Source organism: Rattus norvegicus, chromosome 12 (genome assembly GCF_036323735.1).
Source record: "Rattus norvegicus strain BN/NHsdMcwi chromosome 12, GRCr8, whole genome shotgun sequence".
NCBI classification, from domain to species: domain Eukaryota; kingdom Metazoa; phylum Chordata; class Mammalia; order Rodentia; family Muridae; genus Rattus; species Rattus norvegicus.
In genome coordinates, this window is record NC_086030.1 from 12,454,173 (window position 1) to 12,479,760 (window position 25,588).

General features: G+C 48.5%; 1 protein-coding gene across 1 annotated transcript in view; it reads left to right on the forward strand.

Moving 5' to 3' along the window:
• The window catches only part of Flt1 (Fms related receptor tyrosine kinase 1), a 171,701-nt gene that overhangs the window by 121,123 nt on the left and 24,990 nt on the right, over nucleotides 1-25,588 (forward strand). Inside the window, exons 16-20 of the mRNA NM_019306.2 lie at nucleotides 5,210-5,316; nucleotides 10,323-10,455; nucleotides 15,433-15,537; nucleotides 20,249-20,362; nucleotides 21,894-21,982. Of these exons, the coding sequence (NP_062179.2) occupies nucleotides 5,210-5,316; nucleotides 10,323-10,455; nucleotides 15,433-15,537; nucleotides 20,249-20,362; nucleotides 21,894-21,982 (548 nt within the window). The remainder of the gene's footprint in view (nucleotides 1-5,209; nucleotides 5,317-10,322; nucleotides 10,456-15,432; nucleotides 15,538-20,248; nucleotides 20,363-21,893; nucleotides 21,983-25,588) is intronic.

Below are 25,588 nucleotides of genomic sequence, written 5' to 3' on the forward strand. Positions count from 1 at the left end.
CTTCGCTGCAAAAGGGGAGCGGTGATGGTGGTTAACTAACCTTTCCAGGGCCCTTCCAGGATGAAGAGATTCTGTCCTGATAAAATCTGAAGTGCTAGCTATTATTAGTGTTGGCTGATGGGCTCCTCCACTCCGGCAAAACTTTTAGTATCACATCATTTCCTGGGCTTACTCTGAGTCACCCAATGGTATACGAACCCGCAATATTCCTGTTTGGCTTAAGGATTGGCTTGCGATAAGAATGTGTTACAGAACAAATGTCTCAGACTGCAATTTTATTTTCTTTCTTTCTTTTTTTTTCTTTCTTCCTTCTTTCCTTAACCGGAAATTACTCTCCAAAAAAAGCGCGCAACTTGTCTACCTCACAGGGGTGCTGCTCAGAGGGGGTCAGAACATGGCCTGTGATAGGGGTCCTGGCCTGTGTTTTCCCAAGTGAAAAACTGTGGTTCTCAGTCTCCTGTGTATCCAGATGCTGCTGGGGACAGCGAGGAGTTGAGAGCGGAGGTCCGCAAGTCTGCAGCCTCCCCTAAATGCCAGGCAGGAAGGGGATGGCTGAGCCCCAGACAAGGTGAAACCTGGTTTGGTTCCAAGTGAGTGCCAAAAGCACAGAGGGCCGAAAGAGAGAAAGCCTTCTCCAGGAGATTAAGGTGTGCCCCACCCCACCCCCAGAGATCCTTGATGAAGGTGACAGTCCTTGCTTGTCCAAACCCCTTTATTTATTTTTTTTATGGCGGATGTGAATACATCTTACTTGGGGTGAATCAGGGATTAAATACCTTTTGTAGGAAGGTTGCCCAGTAAGGGAAGTTCATTGGCTAAACACTTGGGGCCTATCTAGATACCTCATTGGCATGGAGAACAATGGGTTTTTATGCTGTGTGACCAGTCTTCATGGTCCTCTCAGTGGGGTGTCATGGTTACAGATCAACAGATCAGGTAGAGCCTGGCTGGGAACGGTTCTCACACCTGCCGTTCTCAATTATGAGATTTCCTGGGGTTTTGAACCTGCTTCAGCCTTACCAGTTCTTCTGTCTGGTGGCACGGTCCACCTGTGCTGAGCTGTCTCTCCAGCCCATAAAACTGTATTTAAAAGTTCAAAGGGGTTGAGAGAAGGGGCAGGAAGTGAGGAAAAGTTTCAAATCATACCTAACAGCAGTTTGCACTTTCACCCCTGTTGTCTAAACATTTTAAAAAGAAAGTGAGGCTCTGGTCTCCCACACAGCTGCTCACAGACTCATACAAGAAAGTTTTCCCAATTCCTAGTTGTGCTCCCCCCCCCATCCTTTTCCCACCCCACCCCGCTAAAGCTCCTTGGTGATTTGTTTCTTGGGAACTCACCTGGTTATGCTCTTTTAGCCGAGCTGATGGTTCTGTGGCCTGAGGTTCTGGCAGCCTGCTACCGTAACACAGTGCCACATGCCAGGCCAGAGCTCGGATGCCTAGCTACTGAGAAAACACCTAAACGTTTCTTAGGCTGGTCTACCCAGCCAAACCCTGTTCCTGGTAACCATCCTGCAAAGGTGTGAGGCCAGTTCACTCAGCCAGAACTGCACACAGAGGGCCCACCACCACTGCCACTAGACAGGCTTGAGACACTGCATAGTGCACACTCTTGACCTCCCTCAGAAATCAGACGACCTGCTAAGTGGAACCCAGAAGGATGACAAGAAGCCTGGGGAGGTAACTGATGTGGTTCTGTCTGTACAAGGGAACAAGAGCTTCTCTCTACCAAAAGGCACCCATTAGCGTAATATATGCTTGGCCACATTCTTGTCAGCATCCTGAGTGAAAACAGAGGCATGCTGTGTCCTTTTACACACATCTTATGGGAGTTATGAGCCTGAGACCAGCACTCTCTCCTAATAATTATCAAGTTCTGCCCACATTGCTTTGCCCCTGAGCAGCTGGGCTATTTTGTAGACTGAACTGATCACCTGTCACCAGCCAGTTGAAGTATGTGTGTGTGTGTGTGTGTGTGTGTGTTGGGGGTTGTGGGGGTGAGGACGGGGTCTGGGGGGAGGGGCATCTGTCAGGTGAGTGTGTAGAGAAAGCACCTAGGGGCTTGGCTTAACAGCTCTTCAGCAAAAAGTAGCAGAAACAGATCAAGTGGAACACAGATGCCACCATATAAACTGCTAAGATTTTTTACTAAGCACTACCAAATACTAATGTTCAATTGAGCCTGACATTCTGGTATTCTAAGGCGTCGGTTCCTCAAACATGTGACTACTTATAAATAGTCCCACCCGAGAGGAATTTTGCTTGAGTAAGGACTATGGAATTAGACTTTGGGGGGCCAGTTTCCTGTCCTATGGGACACACTGGGAAAGTTCCCACAGTCAGACAGGGCCACTTGCTTCACGTTCCGTGCAGGAATCCTGTGCAAGGACCCTATGAGGACATCACCATCAGCATCTGTGACAATCAAAGGCTGCTGTAGGGTGCCTGTGTGCTCGAGCTCGTATGCACACACACACACACACACACACACACACACACACACACACACTCACACACGTAGTAGAAGAAATTCATACTCCCATGAAATGAACTTTGGTTTACACTTTCCTCACTCCGGGGGTGTATACTGAGATTAAAAGGGAAAAGAAAATATAAGACCTAAGAGTTTAAAGTTTTAACTTAATTTTTAAAATTGGGAGTGGGGCTGGAGAGGTGGCTCAGCAGTTAACAGCACTGGCTGCTCTTGCAGAGGACCTGGTTCCGTTCCCAGCATCCACATGGTGGCTCACAGCCACCTGTAACTCCAGTTCGAGGAGCTCCAACGCCCTCTTCTGGCATCCAGAGACACTGCATGCATGTGGCACACATACATATACACTGGCAAAACACCCATGCATATAAAATAAAAGTAAACCAATATTTTTTTTTAAATTGGCAAGCCATGACCTTGTCATGCAACATAAGAGCCTCCACTATGCTACACTGCCAGCTCGAATTTTGAACTTTATGCTGACAGTCATGGAGAGCACACACTGAGGCAGTGTAGTGACAGGATTGGAAAGGAGCCATCTGTGGCCCTGGAAAGGAGTAGAAGTGACCCGAGGCAGTCAAAGCTAGGCAGGTGAGAACGGAAGCGGAAACGGGTTCTCTAGGCAGCAACAGAGGATGGAGAGGAGCGAATTCCTTCACAACCCCTGAAAGCAGGGGAGGGCAGCGGACGTTGCCTCCCTGACGTGAAGGCTTAGAAGTTCCAAGGAAAGGAGCAAATGGCAGTGTCCTCAGATGTGTGACCCTCGGGTCAGCTGGGTTAAAATCTCAGCGCCACCACTCACAGGCAAGAGGACTAAGCGTCGGGTTTGGGGATTTAGCTCAGTGGTAGAGCGCTTGCCTAGGAAGCGCAAGGCCCTGGGTTCGGTCCCCAGCTCCGGAAAAAAAAAAGAACCAAAAAAAAAAAAAAAAAAAGAGGACTAAGCGTCAACTTCCTCATTCAAGAGATGGGGAAAGTCTACCTCACAGGAGTGTCAGCAGTGTCTCTCATGGTTTCCGGAGTGCATATGTGCTGTGATTCGATGCAGGTGACCTCACTAACTCCAACTGCCTGCAGCATGGCACCTGGTTTGTTCATCACATAGGTGCTCGGAGTCCCATGATGCTCCGGGCCCCGCCCTGTGCCTCCCATCATACCGCCCCGGTCTGCACAGTCATCTCCTAGGGCTGGGGCTTTCCTTTGGCTCTTCCCTCTCCCATGATGACCTTCTCTGCCTTCCCGTCTGCCAATCAAACTTATTTAAAAATGCATCTTCCAGAGGACAATGAATCCATCAACCTCGGAGGCGTTTTCAATTTATTGGGACGGGGGGCGGGGCACGTGCCCCAGCACAGAGGTGGAGGTCAGAGGCTAAGGCATTTTGGAAGTTGGTTCTCTTGTTCCATCTTGTTTTGTGGGCAAAGTCCCTCTCGTTTCTGTGACTGAGCTGAGTATTTCATTCTAGCCGGTGTGTAAGCTTCTCTTGCCTTTGCCTCCAGCTCACCACAGGAGTGCGGGGATTACAGTTTTTCCCATGGGTCCCAGGGAATGAAAATCAAGCAATCAGGTCCACACGGCCAACTTCGCGGCCATCTCTGCCGAGCCCCGAAGCCTTTAAAAAGATTGGCTTGGAATGTAGCGCGGTTGGTAGAGCACTTGCCTAGCATTTGTGAGGCCCTGGGTTTGAGGCTCAGCACTACGTGAACTGGTTGTTGCGGCATACGCCTATAATCTCCACCTTGAGAGGTGGAGGCAAGAGAGTCAAAGGCACCCTTGGTGATGGGGCCTCCTTGGCATAGCTACATTTTTAAAAAATAAATAAAAAAAAAAATAAAGCAAGGTTAATGTCTTCGTATCTGCTATGAGACACTTGGTTTGGTTTACTGAGTTTCTTGAATGTTCCGACTCTCCATTCCTGGTGTGCCTGCTGTCGCTGTAGGGGAATTTAGCTCATGCTAGCTGAATGAAGACTGAATTAAGAGAACCCCACGTGAGGTACTCATGTTTGAAGCTATGATATTGCTGTCGTGTATTCCCAGGGGTGTGTGTGTGTGTGTGTGTGTGTGTGTGTGTGTGTGTGTGAGAGAGAGAGAGAGAGAGAGAGAGAGAGAGAGAGAGAGAGAGGCAGAGAAGACTGCCTGCCCTGGGTCTCTCCGCTTGGATCTGGGAGGGACAGTGCTTGGGTTTGTGCTATAAACCGCGGAATCGGTGTGGCTGGGTGGGAAGCAGGTCGTGGTCCCCCTCTTTCCTCTCAGCCGGTGCCTTCTGGCTGCCCAGCTCAGAGTCCCAGAGGCAGGGAATAGCACTGTGGTGATTGTGAGCGGCTGCCCGAGAAGAAGCAGGCAGGTCACCATCCTTGAGTTTTGTTTTTATTTCCAAGTCTGCTTTGAAGGATTTTGTGAGTCCCAAAGTGGCCCTTTTTATGTCTTTTTAATTTTTTTCTTTAGAACGTCCTCTAAAACCCACTAGGCAGATTTAGCACTTTGACAAGCCCTGCCCCTTTAATTTCCTTCCATCTTTAGTCTCTCTTTTGATTTTTGATTAATTATTTCTGAGAATACTGGTTACAAACTCAGCAGCATTTTTGGAAAGTTCTTCCAGGCGCAAGTTCTCGGCCTGTCTCAGAAGCCTTGGGCTCCCACAGATGCCCAGCTAGAGTGAGGGGAGGTGTCAAATTACAGGACTTCTTTCATAGCATCTCTGTGGTTTTTCTCTCTCTAGGAACCTCAGACAAGTCAAACCTGGAGCTGATCACCCTCACGTGCACGTGTGTGGCTGCGACACTCTTTTGGCTCCTTCTAACTCTCTTCATCCGAAAACTGAAGCGGGTAAGAATACAGAAGATAGGATTACCGAGCCATGCAATCCCCCTTCTGTGTTCTATTGTTCAGGTCTCACTTGGGCAGCCATCGTGTTGATATATATATATATATATATATATATATATATATATATATATATGTATGTATGTATGTATGTATGTCACGGGGCAGGGGGGTGGGGGTGGGAGCGGCTCACCCCTAAACAAAGAACTATGGGCAGCTAACAATTGCTGAGAAAGGGAAAATTAGCCTCTCCCAGGGATGATCCCCCTAATTAGTTATCCAATGCCAAGTGGCCATCCCTAAAATCATGTACACACAAAAAACACTAAACAGACTCAGTAGGTCGTACTCTCTGAGTTCGAGGCCAGCCTGGTCTACAAAATGAACTGGGGTTATCCAGAGAAACCCTGACTCAATACCTCTCCTCACGAAAAAGAAAAGAAATAAAAGGGAAGGTGAGGGGTCTGGAGGGATGGCTCAGAGGTTAAGAGGACTGGCTACTCATGCAGAGGACCTGGGTTCAGTTCCCAGCACTGGCATGGCAACAGTTGCCCGTTTCAGGTAATCTTACACAATCCTCTGGCCTCCGGGGGGAACAGACATGTACACGATACACACACATACAGGCAGGAAAAACACTCACACATAAATAGAGGTTTTTTTTCTTTTTTCTTTTTTTCGGAGCTGGGGACCGAACCCAGGGCCTTGCGCTTGCTAGGCAAGATAAATAGAGTTTTAAAAAGAGGGGCTGGGGCGAAATGAAGACCTGCCTCTACTATATTTCCCATGAGCCTGTGTGGTGTACAGCATTAGTCCCTGTGCCAGGTCTTCTGGGGACCTTGGAGAGCGACTGCTACTGTACACCGTCTAGAAGGAAACTGACTTGACCCCATCACAGAGCTAACTGTCACACTGCAGCCCTGCACTAGGGAGAAGAGATAGGTAACCAAGCCGGGGACACGGTGGCATCTATATCTTAACCCACCTATCGCCCCAGCATTCAGGAGGCAGAGGCAGGAAGGTGTGCATGTTTGAGGCCAGCCTGGACAACTTAACGAGATGCTGTTTCAGAAAAGAAAAGAGAAACAGAAAGGAGAAAGAAAAAGGAAGGGAAGGAGCTAGCTGAAAGATGTAAGGGGTTGCGTGGTCTGTGGAGGAAACAGCATTTGGGGAGCTATGTGAGGCTGCCAAGGCAGGGCCAGCTTAGGCCAGCATGGGCCAGCATTTTCTAGAGATTCTCCTGTATGGTTGCATCTCCTGTATGGTTGCATCTTATGTAGGGTCTCTGTTCATCCTACCAAAATGTCAGGGGGTTGTGTGGGGAGTATAATTCTCCATTTTAAAAAGGGAAACCTTGAGGTTCCCTGACATAAAGACCTGGGTCCAAATGTCACTATGGTAGTTTGGTTTTGAGCACAGGCTTGTCTGATCTCAGCTCAATATTCAAAATCATAAGGCATGCTTGGTTGTTGGAATGGGAGGGGTGGCGGCAGCCACCTTCCATGTTCCTATGAGACATCAGTCTTTTGCCAGATGGAGCGTTAGGTTCTGAGACCTGACAAAGCCCCTGCTTTGGAAGGAAAGAGTTGTTTTGAAAGGAGAGAATACATCTTCTGGGGAAATAACTTGGGGGGAAAAAAGCAAGCTTGCAGGAACTGCCGGGGTGGTACAGAGCTGGGATAGCCCAGGGAAAAAAAGTGGAAGGAAAAAAAATTGAGCAAGAAAGCGTAAGATGCTTAAGTCGAGATGCTCAAGATAGACTTGAAAGAGGATAACTATAAGGGATAACAAAATCAATCAATCAATCAATCATCTATCACACTCTAACCTACTCCCTTCCTCCCTTAACTGGGACAGCAGCCTTCCTATTCAGCAAGACCTAATTCAATAAGACTAGAAAGATCTAGAACAGATTTAAGAGGGGTCTGATGCTGCCAGGATTCCACAGCTTACGTGTTGGGAGAAAGAGATCGTCTACAATTGGAGTGGAGGAGGCAAAGGTCAAAGATGTCCGAGTGGCTTCTCTAACCACAATGCTAATTCCTCACTGATAAAGAATGTTCCTTACCTCCTCGTCCCTACCCGGCAGAGCCCAGTCTCAGAACAATGGCTAATGTGTATTGACCCTTGCTAGAAGCCAGGTCCCATCCTAACAGGTTGGTCAATCATTTGATATCCATAGAGACCCTCTTAGATAAGGACAATTGCTGTCACCGTTTCACAGATAAGCAAGCTAGGTTTAGAGGAGTTAAAGCACTTGGCCTGGGAGGTCGTTTGGCTGTGCACCGAGTCAAAGGGTGGCTCAAATGGAGGCAGCGTCCTCGTGCCAAGTGCTGAGAGTGAGCATCGATTAGAAGAAGAAATATTTGTCAACTATACCCTGTCAGCACATTTCCCTCACAGGTCTGCATGGTGTCCCCTCTCTCTGCCTTACATTGAGTTTCGCAGGAGTCACGTGGGCTCCACTCTAAATCCTCGACACCTCCCCACACTGCTTAAATGCAAGGTGTCTCTTGCTGGGTTTCAGCTGCCATGTGCTCTTTCGTGGTTGCGATGCTCGCCATGAAAACCTTCACCATCGAAATCTGAGCAGCTTTTTCCCTGAGCACCCAGCACCCATAGCCTGACACCGTCATCCCGACTTCTTATCTTTGACTTTTCACCTTTATTGGATGTTAAGCTAATTTTCTGCCCGGAGCTATTTGTCCCACCACGTTCTAATGATAATTTCTGTAAGGCAGATGATTGCAAGCAAATGACGGATGAAGTGAGCTGTGACTGCCTGGAACGGGCTGAGTAAGGGCTGAGGAATGTGGCAGTGGTGAGATGGCGTCTATGGAAAGGCAGTTTTCGCTCACTTCGTGCTTCCCCCTGGTTAAGGGAACAAAAATGGGAAGGGGAGGGCAGGCCTCATTTCAATGAAGTTCATGTGACTTTGAGGCAAAGAGTCTACGGGAAAGCCCTCGTGCTTTCTGTCCCATCCAGGAGTCTGCCCACAGAAACTCAATTATCCATGCCGGAGATGTGTCCGTTAGTAAGAAATGAACCTGCTGATAGGTCCTGTCAATCTGCTTCTCTGTGCTCTGCCGCCATGGTTGCTTTCTGGGTTTGATTTATATTGCCAAGAAATCGAGTTCACAGCACACAGCTGCCATATGCACTTGACATCTCAACAATGCCAAGGAACTCAAACCATGTCTACATTTACACCTGTTTTTTTTTTTTTTTAATGATCAACTTGTATTTCTGAGAATAGACGGGACTTTGCATAAGCTAAACCTGTTTTGTTTTGTTTTTTTTTTTTTTTATGAGAATTGCCATTTATTCCTGAAGTTGCCAAAATCATCACCAAGGATTCACCAGGGGTGCCAAGGGAACGAGGAGGCTCAAACACTGGGGGTTGTCAGTTTAGAGGGAGGTGGGATGGGTGGGGGAACCCCAGCTGTCCCTCCCCCATCTAATGCCACAGAAAAGGGTCCTCCTCTGGCTGGCTCCCCTCCCCATCCCCATGTCCAGTTTTTTTCAAGGGGAGGTGGGTTGGGGACTTGGGAAGAGGTTGTAGTGTGAGTGGGCCCCAGGAGGGGGAAGGGCACTGGGGGGGAGGCCCCCCCATTTCACATGCACTCACAACACTGATCTCCCAGGGAGCAGAAATTGGGGAAGCCAGCTGAACCAGGCCTCCCTCCTACCCTGGATACTAATGGCACTCTGGACTCCAAGGTCTTTTCAGATAGTGAACCAGTTAAGAACCGCAGGTATCTGACCGGTTAGATACTTCAGAAAAGGCTGTGTTTCCCGGGAGGACCCTGGGCTAACCTGGCCACTCCTGGATTTCTTATAAATTTAGAAAAGACAAAAATAATTAGATAATCCCCCCTCCCAGACACACTGCCTGTCCACCTTCATGCGTGTCGTATCAAGATAAACAGAAGAGTGCCGGAGAGATGTCTCAGTGGTTAAGAGCATTTGCTCTTCTTCCAGAGGACCTAGGTTCTGTTCCCAGTACCCACATCATGGCTCCCAAGCATTTGTAACTCCAGTTCCAAGGGATCTGATGCCTCCATAGGTACCGGCTAGGCATGGCTCTCTTCCACACACGCAGGCAGAATACACATACACATAAAAGGAAAATGGTTAATCTTTCTCAGAAAGCTGATCGTGGTTTGCTCTCAGTCACTGTTTAGAATCCCATCAGAGGTGCTTCATTTTCCCTTAAAGGAAAAGCTCTCCCACGGTTGCCTCAGAACACGATCTCTACATGAGGCCAGGGAAGGTTTGAGGCGCACTTACTCAAGATAGGATGCCCTTGCTCCAGAAATGTCATGAGAGAAAAGTAAAGAGCTGTCTCCCAGAAACACCACACTCCAGCGCGAATGTCTCTCTCAGTCACTGACTGATAGCTGTGAAGAGACACCATGACCAAGGTGGCTTTTAAAAGAAAGCATTTAACTGGAGCTTTGTCCAAGGGTGAGTCCATGACCATCATAGCAGGGAGCATGGCAGTCAGGGGCAGCAGCGGAACAGGAGCTGGGAGCACACACAATCTGCGGTCACAGGCAGAGAGAGGAGGCTGGGCTTGGCCTGGGTTTTCAAAACCTCAAAGCCCCACCCTCAGTGACACACCTCCTACAGCAAAGCCACATTTCTTAATCCTTCCTCACAGTCCACCAACTGGGCACCAAATATTCGAATATATGAGCCTACGGAGGCCATTCATATTCACACTGCCAGAGTGAGTGAGTGTGTGTGTGTGTGTGTGTGTGTGTGTGTGTGTGTGAGAGAGTGTGTGTGTGTGAGAGAGAGAGAGAGAGTGTGTGTGTGTGAGAGAAAGAGAGAGTGTGTGTGTGTGAGAGAGAGAGAGAGAGAGTGTGTGTGTGAGAGAGAGTGTGTGTGTGTGTCGGGGGGGGGGGTCCGATGTTGTCAAGTAGTATAAACTGAAAAGCTGAGGTTTTAAAGTTGTTTTTCTTCTCAGTAACTTTGAGGGATATGTGTGTGTCTCTATGTCTCAGTCTTCTTCCGAAGTAAAGACGGACTACCTGTCAATCATCATGGACCCAGATGAAGTCCCCCTGGATGAGCAGTGTGAACGGCTGCCCTATGATGCCAGCAAGTGGGAGTTTGCGCGGGAGAGACTTAAACTAGGTAAGACATTTATCTGGCAGACCCACAAGCCCATCTGAGAAACCTACCCCACACAAAACACTTGTTGTAAGAAAAGCAACAGAGAGGGAAGGGAGACTTTGGGAGTCTTTATTCTAGCTGCCCATCTACTGGCTGGGGGCGTGGACCAGGGGGGATGTAATCTGTTGCCGAGACAAACGGACAAAGTAACAAGAAACACCTGTAGCTGGTTCCGTAGTTACCGAGTGGCAGGTGCTGGCATAAGCCCCAGAAATACAAGGTCTTGTTCCTTCGCCCTTAGCCCCCAACTAGTCTCCAGTTAGTAGGTAAGTAAAGAAGAGGAAGGGAGTCCCAGGTTTACAAGGCCAGGAGCCCTTAGATAGCAAAGCTACTAGGAACATAGACACCTGTTGCCTAGAACAGTCCAGCAGAGTGCGGCTCAGTTAAACCAAGCTCTCTGTGCAAACCCACGAGTTGTAAGGTCTGTGACTTTCCCGGTGTGTTGTGGTTCAGCCCTCAGCAGTCAAGACTTAAGTTTCACTTTTGAAGAGCAGAGCTTTTCCAGGTAGGGCAGATGTTGTAAACAGCAGGCCCCTGGGCTTGCCCCCAGTTCCTCTGGCTCCCACGTCACAATGCACACTTATCTCCCCGCTTTGGCGCTGCAAAACAATCGGAGCCTCAATGACTCCTACCCAAAATGTAGAGCATGGCTTCTCCAAGTTTTCCACTTGCTCCGGTGTATGCCAGAGTCATTAGTGGTTGGAACTAGGAAAACAGATTGTGAGCCCGGTGTCCTCTGCCATCCTGACCCTTCTCTTCACAGGCAAGCTGCACTGGGGTGGGGAGGGGGGTGAAATGGTTTCTCTGACTTTTCTCTTGGGGCTTGAACTGATTCTGCTTACAGGGGGAGAGGGGAGTGTGGATGAGGGCTCTGTTCAGCTTGGAGGGAAAAGCTTGGGGAGTCAGCCAAAAGCTGGAGAAAGCCAGAGAAGGCTGGTTGGGGTTGGGGTGGGGAGCTGGGGGGAAATATACGATATTTTGAGCGAATGAATAAATGCAGGTAGCGCAATAGATGAATTCACAGATGAATTCCTTCTGTGAGGATGAAAGTTCAGGCAGCCTGCTGAGCCCCTCGGTGACCTTGGCCTCGGTGACCTTGGCAGGGAGCACTGCTTCATTGTCTCCCACAGTCAGGAGCCGTTCTCAGGCCACTCTGCTCTTCAGAGTTGTTAGCTAGGATTAGACATACTCCTTCCAGGACAGGATTCATGAGAACTCGCTGCCAATTCCTGACCCCCCCACCCCCACCCCAAGCCCAACCCACCCTGTTCCCTTCATTTCTACTCACTTTAATCCACAGCACCGGTCCCCCTAGGCTGTTTTCTCTGTCTCCAGAACTCCCTTGAGCTCTGAGAATTCACATAATCACATTTCATAAGGCTTTCCCTGTTGAAGGATTTTCTTGGTGAGGTACTTGCTACGGGGAGAGCCTCAGCTCAGCTGGAATTTGGCTGGTGTCCATCTGAGTCTCTGTTGGGTAAGAGAGAATGGGTATCAAGTTTTTTAGTGCACAGTATGGCAACAAGACAGGGAAGAGCTCCCCTCTGATTAACGTGGGAGCGAGGAGGCCCGGGAGGCCCCAGACTTCTTGGCTGCTGTTAGCCAAAGAAGTGACAAAGCTATTTGAAATCATGGCTGGCAACAGAAGGAACCAAGGTTATTCCTTCTCCACCACTAGAATGGTGGAGAGGGGAAAAATGTTTTGATGGGCAGTGTTACATTGTGGGGGGCGGGGGGAAAAGAAAGAAAGAAAAGAAGTAAGAAATGCACAGGCCAAGGGGTGATTTTAGCAGTGTCTCCGTTCACTACAGTGTCCAGTCTTGGAGGAGGCCCATCAGAAGTTCCCCTGCTTGACTGTTCCATTGGAGCCTGTTAGTATAATTGCTGAAATTAGGAGTGTGGGGGTGGGGATAGGGGGGCATGACTCCTTCCCGATTCCTTACTACGATCCCTAGGAGAGGATTCAAGTCCCTTAAATGTACAGAATACTGTCTACATAATAGACTATTTCCATTAGAAGGCAATGTGCAGGAGAAGTTGCCTTACCTGGAAAAGCACACAGGAAGTCTGGAGCTGGGCAATCACCACAGCCAATAAGACCAGTTCCCTTGATGGCCAGAGAGGGGTAGCATTGATTAGTTAGCTTTTGTCATGGTGGCCAGAGTAGCTAAGAGAAACTTAGGAACGGAAGGCTTTTGTTGTTATTGATGACGATGATGATGGCGGTTTCAGGAGGTTCAGCCCATGGTGGCCTGGCATCGTACCCGGGCATGGTGACATCATGGTGTCAGAGCCTGTGGCCATGATCGCTCCTCACATCATAGAGGACAGGAAGCAGGGAGACAGGCAGGCAAGGGCACTGGAGAACATACCCCCCCAAAACCTCTCCTTGGGACCTACATCCTTCCAGCTCAGCCAACCTCTTCAAGTTTCTAGAGCCCCCTCCAGCCACCCCCCTCCCCTGAAATAACACCAGCTCTGGAGTAAGCCCTTGTGCGAGAGTTGAATCCACAGAGGATGTTTCACATTGAAAACATAACAGGGGCCAAGTTCGTGCTGCCCTGCCCTCTCTCTCCCTGGAGTGGCTGCCACTGGTCAAGGCGATTCCGGTACTCTCGCATTGCATGACAGTGACCTAACACATTTCTGAGTGAGTGTGTGGCATTCCAGACCACACGAAGAGTTCCACGGAAAGGAAGCGTTCGGGCTGGGTCAAGTCCAGAGTGAACTAGTTCTCTCTGGAACTGGAACCAGGGATCTGAAGTCAGATTCCAATGCACAAGACGAGCCCCAGAGAGCGTCCCGTCGTTTTATGGGGCAGCCCGGTGAGGCCACGTTGTTCCCACTGATAGAAGCAAACCCCCAAATGCCTGTTAACACAAAGAGTGGGATGTCCAAGGAAGGCCGGGAAGGGAATATGTAGGGGTGGGCACTGGAGAAAGGCAGGAGCCTCTGGAGTGTGCGGAGAGATTATCCCAATGTCAGGAGGCAGCTGAAGGACGACGACATTGTTCTTTCACTCTGAAAAGCAAAGATCAACCTTCAACCAAAATCTGCCATTTGTTCTGAAAGCCAGGACCTCTCCCCCACCCAACCTTGATACACAGCACTTTGGGGCGGGGGGGGGGGGGGGAGCATTGTTTACGCTTCTGTTTTAACTCAGAGCCCGTCTGGCTCAAACCAGTTTACATGAAAGGGCGTGTGACGGTGTCGCTCTGTCCCTGTTTCGTGCTTTGAGAAAGATCGGGTTCAGTAGTCACCAGCTGTACACGTCTGACTTTAGAGAACCATGTCATCTCCTGGTGTGGTCCTGCTAAGCAGAGCGTGTCCCAGGAGACAGCTCTCTCGTGATGACTCTCATCACTGAAACTGCCAGTGTGCCTCATGGAGGGCAGTTGACTTAAAGCTGCAGCAACACATAGTCATGCATAAGTGGACAAGGTCACAAGAGCATCTATCTGTCCACCTGTCTGTCTGTCTATCTATTCACCCGTCTGTCTGTCTGTCTATCTATCTATCTATCCATCTATCCATCTACACACACACACAACAGAGAGAGAGAGAGAGAGAGAGAGAGAGAGAGAGAGAGAGAGAGCTTTTGGGGTAAGGAATTGGAGAAAGGAAGGCTAATTAACTGAACGTTTATTAGCAGGGCAGTCTGAGGAAGGAGCCTGGGATGGAAAAGAAGGGTTAAATTAATAGGCAGAATTTACTTTTGCCCAATATCATTCTATCCCCCAATCCCGCTCCCCTGAGGGCACATCACAGTACAGAAGATTTAAAAGACGTTGACTTTCATGGTTTCAGCGGACCATGCTAGGGGCAGCCGCTTTCTTTTTTTTTTTTTTTTTTTTTTTTTTTTTGTTCTTTTTTTAGGAGCTGGGGACCGAACCCAGGGCCTTGCGCTTCCTAGGTAAGCGCTCTACCACTGAGCTAAATCCCCAGCCCCCGCAGCCGCTTTCTTATGGGGCACTATTTAGCTTCCTAATTGTACAAACGAGGGGCTTTCAGCCCACTCCCCGCCCCGCCCCCCCCATCTCTGGTCCACAGGGCTCCCTAGTCGCTATCCACCAGTCCTAACATGGCTGTCCATTCTGCCGTAACTGGACAGGGCCTCCTTTAGAGCAGTTACTATGCCACAGACTTGGTGGTTCAGACAGTGCCCTTCCCTGTGTGAGTCAAGTTGGCTCATTCAAGTGTGGGGAAAGCCATGGATCAACAGTCACTACAGCAAAACATAGCCGGCACCACAAAAAATACCCTGCTTTCTTATGGTTTTTGGCAATCGCCTCTCTGGGGTTGAAGCAAATTACTACCTATGTTCTGCCATGGCTCATGTGCTGAAAACCACAAGGGCTTGTAATGGTCGTATGCCCATATTAGAGCTACCAGGAAATGCTCTGACCAGCACGGAAGTCTGAGAAACGACCAAGTGCTTATTCTTAAGATCTGAGGCATCGTTACACCAACAGCAGTCACTGCCATTCATCCTTTTTACCGGAAATGTAAGGAATGACCTCAGTGGCAAGAAAAAGGGCTTGGAATATCTTAGTCATGAAACAGAGAAGCTACCTGGGTTTGGCGTTTTCTCCCTTCTGGGAGACTCTACGGCCAGTGGAAATGGCTACTTTCCTTTACTGAATGCTCGAGAAGCTTAGACTAGTCTTGAAGGATATGGTGGGGCAGGGAGCTTAGAAGCAGATGGACGAGTTCAGAGGAAAGGACACCTTCCTTTGGGTCAGTCCTCCTTTGGGGTCAGTCCGTTGCAGAATCCCTTTCAAAGATGCCCGCCTTGCATAACACATACGAAACAGCATTTCCTTCCTGGAAAAGACTCAGGCCGGCTGTTGGCAGACCAAACGTAAACCACTTCTGGGCTTTCCACAGTCTCCAAGATGGTGGGGGAATTTCATTAACCAAGGCCTTCTTCTATTGTAGGCAAATCACTCGGGAGAGGGGCTTTTGGGAAGGTGGTTCAGGCCTCGGCATTTGGCATTAAGAAATCACCCACCTGCCGGACTGTGGCTGTGAAGATGTTGAAAGGTACGTGTGCCAGACGCCAGGGCCTGCTGTCAACCACCTTTCACCTTTCTGCACCGTCAGGGCTTCTGTGTGCCTGGACTGTAGATTCAGCGACACTAGCTCAGAATAAACCTTGTCAATGAAACAGTCCAGCACTGTCCACAGGAGAGATCGCTGTCATCCTAAAAGGTCTTTCTTTCCTCACCGCTCAGGCGAGACACCTGAGGGCTTAGACCTATGGCCATCCTACGTTCAAAAGGTTACAGTTGCCGTGGTCCAGGTCCACTGTGGTTGCCAGGAAACAGCACATTGCACAAATCCCAAGGGCTCAGCCTGGGTTCGCCCTCACATAAAGGGAAACCAAAAAGTTAGAGAGAACTGGTTGGTCAAAAATTTCATTCTAGGATGCCGCCAAGCCCTGCCCAGAAAACATTGCTTCTTTATAAATAATAATTAAAAAATAAAAAAGGATTCCATCTCTCTTGAGATACAAGTCACAGATGGCTGGGTGGGAGGACTGTACATGGTGGTGTTGGTTGCTAGAGGCAATGTGCACACCGAACCCCGGAAGGCTCACGTGGCCTTTGCGGTGTGAAAAGGCTTCGTTCTTCCACGTGGGACGAAATAAGTCACACTGTGCCTCACATCAGGATTTCAAAATCAGGAAGGAGGCAGAGTAAAAGCAAACCACTGCTGGGCTTTCCACCGGTCTCCAAGATGGTGGGGGAATTTTTGTGCTTGGCTTTTGGTTTTAGAAAGGTTCCGTGTTGCCCAGGTTACTCTCATACTCCAGATCCTGCTGTCTCCACCTCCCAGACTCCCCAAACTCTTGTACCTCTTACTCCATCGGCGCCACACCCTGGAAGTTCTGTGTGAGCACATTTCTCACCTCAAAAGGGCCGTGTTCATCAGCAAAAACCAGATAAGCATCCTTAAAGGAATGAGGCTGGACAGTATACCATAACTCACACTGGGCATGTGCTCCACTACTATCACTACAATTGATTATATTTCCTCTTTATTTTTATTTATGTCTGTGTGCGTGGGTGCCTATTTGCATGTGTACTGCATTCACGCATGTGCCCACGGAGGCCAGAAGAGGGCGTCAGGTCTCCAAGAACTAGAGCTACAGGTGGTGGTGAGGTAGGTGCCCAGTGTGGGTGCTGAGAACTGAACCTGGGTCCCCCAAAAGAGCAGCAAGCACTCCTAACCACTGAGCCACCTTCCATCCCCACACGGTATTTTTTTTTTTAATATGTTTTATAAGGAACCAGAAGAGAGGGGTTTTATTTATTTATTTATTTTTTTTTTTTGAGCTGGGGACCGAACCCAGGGCCTTGCGCTTGCTGGGCAAGCGCTCTACCACTGAGCTAAATCCCCAACCCCAAGAGAGGGGTTTTAGAGCTTCCTCTGCAAACAAACATAAATATTTAAGGAGAAGGAAATGTTACCGAATTGGGTCACTACACATTGGATGTATGTCCTGTATTGTAGCATACCCCATAAATACCCACAATCCTTACGCAAACCTTGCGGGGAGGAATTTGCTTGGGGCAGACCACCCAGACGAGAGTGGGCGTTTCTATGAGAATGCCATCAGACCAGCACTGTCCTCTACTCCTAGACTCTGAGTAGAAGTGACAGCAGCAGGTCTTCTGCTAGGGAAAGCATCAGACTGGCCACTCTTCTCTGTCAACCCCCCTGTTGTTGCGCAGTGTCTGTCACTCCCCAGTTGCAGACAGGAGTAGGAGTAGTTGCAGGAAAAGTAGCTCCGAAAGGCTGAGCAAGCTGAGTCGCAGCTTTTTCTCCTTGCCAAACAGGGATACCATCTTCGGGGATTGTTAAGTTATAAGAGAGAAGGTTCCAACTTGAGATTGTTTTCGAGGCCAATCTCTTCTACGTGATCCAGAGATCATGTGTGATATCTACTTGTGAATTCGGGGCTGAGCGATGGCTGTTCAGTTCAGAGTACTGGCTGGATGCGGCTTCAGTTCCCAACACCATCATGGCAGCTCGCACCTGCCTGTTAACACCGATTCCAGGGATCCAATGCTCTCTACTGGCCTGCACAGGCACCAGGCACACATGCACTGCACACACACACACACACACACACACACACACACACACACGCAGGCAAACAGTCACATGCATAAAATAAGAATACATTAATCTGGGGTTGGGGATTTAGCTCAGTGGTAGAGCGCTTGCCTAGCAAGCACAAGGCCCTGGGTTTGGTCCCTAGCTCCGAAAAAAAAGAACAAAAAAAAAAAAAAAGAATACATATATATATTGTATATATATATATATATGTTGTATATATATATATATTGTACATATATATATATATATATATATGTATAAAGGCATCGACAGAAAAAAAAGATTTCCACAACACCCACGCCATAGAATTCCTTAAATAAAATAAAAACAATCCCCCTGCCCCAAGCTTTCTTGCTTAAAGTATTTTACTTTCCATTCCAGGGGAACTAGAAAAAAAGCATGATGTCCAACAAAGGGCAGAGTCCCCAAGCATAACCTTAAACTTTTTGGAGTTTTGGAAAAAACTGTCCATTTGGAAAAAATGTCTAAAATGAGAAAACTAATCAGCTGTTTGTTTATCCAAAAATATTTGTTGAGCAGACACTCTAAGCCAGACCTCCTCACTGGGGCTTTGAGTTTATCTGGTTATTAGTAAAAAAAATTATTCCATCTCCTAAAGCACTATACCAATATCTACTACAATAATAAGTGTACACACCTTTGACCCACTTCCAGGTCTCTGTTCCACAGAAACCTTTGCCTGTGCACACGCTCACCCTAGGGTGTTCTGGTATAGCTTTATTTGTAATAGGAAAAAAAAGAAAGAAAAGAAAATGAAGGAAGGAAGGAAAGAAGGAAGGAAGGAAAAAAGTGGGGCTGGGGAGATAGCTTGGTCTGTGAAGTGTTTAGCATACAAACATAAGGATCTGAGTTCGATTCCCTGACACTCTAGACCTCAGAGAGACCCTATCTCAAAATACATAGTGAATATATCCTGAGGAATGACACCTGGGTTTGTCCTCTGACACACACATACACACAGGGACACAGGACCTGCCTGGATGAGCCACACAGAGACAGACACACGGACACACAGACAGTCACAGACACACCCAACTGAAGACGATACATGTCAGAGGAAGCACAGTAGTCCATTAAAAGGAATGAAAAGAAGGCTGGAGAGATGACTAAGAGGTGACAAGCACTTCTTGTCCTTGTCCTTGAGGACCCGAGTTTAATTCCCAGCGCTCACATAAAATAAAAATAAATAAAACTTTAAATAAAAAAAGGAATGAGAAGAATTCCTTATATTAAGAGGGGGAGTGAATCAGTGTGTGTGTGTGTGTGTGTGTGTGTGTGTGTGTGTGTGTGTGTGATGAAAGTCAGGATCACTTGCAAGAATCAGTCCTTTCCTTCCACACACAAGTTCCAGGGATGGAACTCAAGTCATCAAGCTTAGCAGCAAGCTCCTTACTCACTGAGCCACTGAGCCGGCCCTCAGCGGGTATTTATAAGTGCATATGGAAGGTCTGAAGTTCACGGTGTGGACAGTGGCTGCTTTGAGGAAGGCAAGCAGAGCAGAATGACTTGCACCTTTTACTCTAGCACCTCAGACTCCTCACAACACTTTTTGGTCTCTTATCATGTGCCTTCTGCCGGTGCTGGAAGGCTTTGCAAATCCTAGAGATGTTCTGCCACCGCGCTGTAACCACCTGCACACATACCTACAAACATGTAACATACGCATGCACAAGTAACATATACATACGTGCACACACACGCTCTCACACACGCCCCTTCACTGATCTCCATGCTCATACTCTTGGAATATTTTACAGTAACACTTGTTAGTATTTTTTTTTAAACAACTAAGATTATGAATACCTCAAGAATGAATGTTAGGACCAAGTACGGCGGTTGGGGGGACTCATGAAGTTAAAGTGGGGGCAGTTAAGGACACTTGCTGCTCTTGTAGAGGACCTGGGTTCCATTCCAAATGCCCACATGGTAGCTCACGACCATCTGTGACTCCAGTTCTGGGGGGTCCTGGCGGGTGCCCTTTTCTGGTCTCCACACCAGGCACAGACATGGTGCAGGCACAACACCCATACACAATTAAAAAAAAACAAAAAAAAGCTGGATCGCTTGAATGCTGGTTGCCTGAGATAACCCTTGAATTCCAGGCGTGAAGGGGTCTAGAGAGAAAACAACACGTTTGGACGGCGTTTACAGAAGCAGTTAGCCTGATGTGTAGAGCCTCCCCACCCCCACCCCCTTCCTTCCTTGTGACTCCTGAGAAAGGAGAGTGAGAAGGAAGGTGTGGGTGGACCCCATGCCTGAAGGGTTCTTGCCTCACCTGTTCTGGAAAGTGAGGTGGTGAGGGGCCGGCTCTGAGTCAGCACATTGTCAGCACAGCCAGGGCCACCAAAAGGAAGCGTCGTCCGGTGACTAACCCCATCAACACAGCGGGCCTCTGTGCGATACAGAGGATGTTGGCCCAGGAGGGTAGGAGGAATAAAAACAGTCTGGCGACTTGGCCTTTCGCAGAATGTGGGGAGGTTAATGAAGCAAGGACAAACAAGGAGCGCAGGCATGCAGCCTCCAGGGCAGGGCGGAAGCAGCCTCCAGGGCAGGGCGGAAGCAGCCCCATTGTCCTGGAGCCCTGACTTTTTCCTTGCTTCTCACACAGAGGGGGCCACAGCCAGTGAGTACAAAGCTCTGATGACCGAACTCAAGATCTTGACCCACATCGGCCATCATCTGAATGTGGTTAACCTCCTGGGAGCCTGCACCAAGCAAGGAGGTAAAGGAGGACAGGAGAGGCCTGCGCCTTCTGTCACGCTGAGAGGGGAGCTCCCAACTCACACACCCCGCCCCCCCCGCGGCCCCCTCCCCCACTAAAAAAATGGCTGCCCAGTCTTCGGAAGAAAGACACTCCCTTTAGAAATTCTAGGTCAAATGGAGGGCCTTTTCTCTCAGGTTGACTGGGGGAGTGAGTGTGAGATGGTAAAGGTTTAAGAGGTTACTCGCCCCCTGCAACTTCCCAGCAACCCACACAGGGTGGAATCCCAAGAGGAGGTTACGTAGGAAATAACCAGCGGGGTCCCCGTATCTTACCAGCCCTCAGGACAGGTCTTAGCCGTCAGGACGGGTAGTGGGAACATGGCTGTGCTGTAGACCTTGCTGGTCTTTCTTCCTCTGTGGCAAGGTTAAAACTTGGGTATAGATGTGAACAGATGCTTAAGACATGCCAGTGCTGAGGAGACATAAACCGTCTTCAATTTTCCAGCCCAGAAAGCAGGGGTGGAGGGGCATGGGTAAGAAAAGAAGGAGTTGGGGTTGGGGATTTAGCTCAGTGGTAGAGAGCTTGCCTAGGAAGCACAAGGCCCTGGGTTCGGTCTCCAGCTCCGGAAAAAAAAGAACCAAAAAAAAAAAAAAAAAAAAAAAAGAAGAAAAAAGAAAGAAAAGAAGGAGTTAAGGCTAGAGAGGCCAGAAAGAGTGGGAGTCCTAGTGAACCAGACAAGGCCCCCATAGCTTCTGACCTTCCAGAAGTCGAGCGCCTGCCCCAGTGACAGCATCCTGTACCTCAACATTGTACCTGTGAGATGTGAGCCTCCCTCCGAGGCCGAGTGGCCGCCTGAGCCCCAGCCAGGCCTGCGTCCTTGGAGAGGAGACCCCAGCTCTGGAAGCATCTTCCTTTCTGGAACCCTGAGGGATAAGGGGGTGCTAGCACGATTCAAAAATTAGTAAAGTACTGATAGTAATTGAAAAAAAAAAATCACATTACCAGAGCTATAAGCTCTATCCTCAGGGAGACTCCAAGAAATGGCCTTGTGGAGTTTGCTGCTCACTGGCTTCTGGACCTCAGGGGTCATGCTGGCTTTCAAACGGCTTTCTATTGGGAGAGCACTGAGCAGAACAAAGGAGACTTCCGTGGTGCCACCCGAGACCCTCAATGCAGATTGAATTCCTTCGCCCAAACTATTTTTTCATTGCAGAAGGGTAGGAAGAGGGCGGGCAGTCTGTATGTGAAGCATGGCTTGCCTGTTTGAATAGTCAGGATGGGGAAAAAGAGAAAAGGAGTATTTTGTGACATTTAAATATCTGTGCTCATGAAACTTGCTTGGAGCAGGGCCATCCTCAGTTATATTAACAAGGCCTGTTTTCGTGGGACAGAGGCTGAATCGAGTCAATGATTCATGGTCCTAGTCTCAGTTGCATCCTCAGCCCCTACACATGTAAGCACGGGTTGGTTTGAGGTCTGGAGGGCTGACCGCAGCTGTCGAACGGCTATCTGACCTGATGTGGCTGCGTGTGTGATGTTTGAGCTGCAGGGCCTCTGATGGTGATCGTGGAATACTGCAAATATGGAAACCTGTCCAACTACCTTAAGAGCAAACGTGACTTCTTCTGTCTCAACAAGGTAAGGATTCGCCCTGGTCACTCTCTGTTGTGGTGGCTTATGTGTCCGGACCACAGTCTCTCTCTGAGGACTTAAGCAGGGATGACAGAGGAACACGACTTGCTGTCTTGCTTAATTACCTTTCATACATGGCTCAGGCCGGCCTGCGTAGGGATGGTGCTGCCCACAGGGAACAGGCCTTCTACATCGATCAACTGTCAGAAAAAAAAAAGTCTCCACAGACATGCCCACAGGCCACTGAGATGAAGGGAACTCCTCAATTAAGGTTATCTCTCACAATGTGTTTGTGTCACATTGATAAAAACTTGCCAGGCCAGGGTTGGGGATTTAGCTCAGTGGTAGAGCGCTTGCCTAGGAAGCGCAAGGCCCTGGGTTCAGTCCCCAGCTCCGAAAAAAAGAAAAAAAAATTTGCCAGGCCTAGATTTTAAAGGTAGAGCTGCTTTTATTTATTTTTTTTAAAGATTTATTTATTATATATAAGTACACTGTGGCTGTCTGCAGACACACCAGAAGAGGGCATCAGATCCCATTATAGATGGTTGTGAGCCACCATGTGGTTGCTGGGATTTGAACTCAGGACCTCTGGAAGAACAGTCAGTGCTCTTAACCACTGGGCCATCTCTCCAGCCCTGGTAGAGCTGTTTTTAATGGCAGCACTTGTGTTGCCATCTAGACTGACTGGCAAACGTAATTCTTTTGTGGGGGCAGGAGTTAAGTCTCACTGTGTAGCTTTGACTGGCCTGGAACTCACTATATAGAGCAGGCTGGCCTCGAACTCATAGAGATCCATCTGCCTCTGTCTCCCAAGTGGTGTGTGTGTGTGTGTGTGTACACATATGTGTAGCTATACTTCACCCATGTGTGGATCCCAGAAGTTGGCATGGGAATGTCTTCCTCAACTGCCTCTCCACCTTAGTTTTTGAGACAGGCCACCTCACTGAACCCAGAGCTACCTGTTTCCTCTACACTGGCTCGCCGATGAGCCTCTGGGATCAGCTTCCTCTACCCACCTCAGTGCTAGGGCTTCCTAGCAAGATTTTCTGTTGCTAGGGATCCAAATGGAGGTCCTCATTCTTGCACAAGACTTCATGCACTTGTTTCTCAAAGCCACACCCGTGACTATATGTAACCTCACTTATCAGAGAAACTAAGGGTACAAACGACTGAATGGTTTGCATGGTTACCAGTAGAGTTACCCAGGGAGTCCTCGAACTCACTGAGTCATTCCTCCCTGCCCCTCAGTAACCCTGATCCATTAAATAAAGCCATGTCAGAGGAAAAGGAACATCAGAGGTCAGGGAATGAAGCTCAGTGGTAGGAAACTTGCCTGCCTGTTACCAGGCCCTAGGATTGATCCCCAGACCACATATCACATACATAGACACACACACACACACACACACACACACACACCATATAAAGACACACCACATACATACATACACACACCACATACACACATACATACACATACACTACATACACACACATACCACATAAACACACCACATATACACACCACATACATACACACACCATATACACACAGACACCACATACATACATAACATATACATACACACCACATACACACACACATACATACACACACACACACACACACACACACACACACACACACACACACACAAAACAAACAAACAAGAAAACCAGGAGGTCACACAAGTCTTTAAGGAAACACCAACTCTGAAGAAGAAACCATGAATTCAAACATTGTGGTATGTTCTGTCGTCCTACCTACTGCTCTTCTCCGGTCTGAGTTGGTTGGGGAGACAATGACTGACATTGTTAGCCAGTCACCAGCATCTGTGAGGAGCACCCTGGAGGCAAGGCTCTCTGTCTCCACAACCAGACTTTCCGGGTTTAAATTCCAGAGTCTCCTCTCACGAAGCCCGGCCTTGAACAAACATCAGTCTCTTTACTCTTCAGTTCCTTGTATTAAGTGGCACTAATAATAGAACCCAAGATGAGACTGTGGGGAAAACGAAACTCCTCTTCAACGTTTAGTTGTCCCCTTTTGTCATTTTTGATCCACTAGGATGTTGAGGGATGGGTTGTGGCTCAGTGAGGGGGTTCTTATTTATCAAGCGTGAGGCCCTGTGTCGGTCCCCTCCCCTGCATCAGAGAGAATCAGAGACACAGAAAGAGACAGAGACACAGAGTTCAGTTGAATACAACTAATTTACAGGGTTGGGTGAACCTTCAGACTTCTAGGAACAGTGCCCACCTCCCCGCTGTAGAGAAGAGTCTTTAGATGTAAAACAGACCACAGAATACAGCCAGATGTCGCAGTGTCCGCCTGCAATTCTAAGTATGTTGGGGGCTGAGATGGGAGGGTTTGTGTGAGCCCAGGCGTCAGATGTCAGCCTGGAAAATGGAGTGAGGCTGGGACTGGAGAGATGGCTCAGTGGTTAGCAGCTCTCTCTGCTCTTCCAAAGGTCCAGAGTTCAGTTCCCAGCAGCCACATTATACAGCTCACAACTGTCTGTAACTCTAGCTCCAGGGGACCTGATATCCCTACTCTCTGAGGGTGCCTGTGCTTGTATGCACACACTCAGACGCGCGCGCGCGCACACACACACACACACACACACACACAATTTAAATAAACAAATATGTACATATATATGGAGAGAGAGAGAGAGAGTGCTTGAGTGAGCCTGTTACAAAAAAGCAAGAAATACTGGACCGCTGGCCCACTCTTTCATCCCAGACTATGACTTTATCAAAGACAGATGTTCCACCAGGACTGTTGAGAATATTCGACATAGTCCCCCATTCCTTCGTTTGAGACAGGGTCTCGCCATGTATCCCTGGCAGTCCTGGAACTCACAGAGATCCACCTACCTCTGCCCCCTGACTGCTAGAATTAAAGGTGTATGCCACCATACCCAGCTCTATTTCCCCCTTATAAACTAGGCTTTCCAGGCTGGAGAGATGGCTCAGGGGTTAAGAACACTGCTCTTCCAGGAGTCCTGAGTTGAAATCCCAGCACCCACATGGTGGCTCACAACCATCTGTAATGGGATCTGGTGTGCCTGAAGACAGCTACAGTGTACTTATATATAATGAATAAATAAACCTCAAAACAAAACAAAACCTAGGCTTTCCAAAAATTGGCATCTTAAAGCTACGTGGTGCTTTGCAGCTATATATGTGGCCAGAGGAGTCAGGAACCAGTAATGGCTGGCAAGACGGCTCAGTCTAGATAAAGAGGCTTGCTGCCAAGCCTGATGACCTGAGTTTGATCCCTGGAACCCACAGGATGGAAGGAGAGAACCGACTCCAGCAAGTTGTCCCCTGGCTTCCACACTTATGCATGCAGCAGACAAACACAAATAAATACATAGTCGTGTAATAAAGAAATTAGATCAAAGGCACAGTAACCACAGGATGAAGAGAGGAGAAAGAAAGGCCTATCTTGCTTCACCCCCAGCTTCAGAACTGTCCCTGTGAACCCCACTAAATAAGGAGAGCAGTGGTGCCCTGAGAGATCCCTGTCAGTCCTGATGTCCTAGACGGGACTCAGGAAGCACTGAGCCCTCAGAACACTCCAGGGACGCGGCAGGACGGAACGTTTGGGTT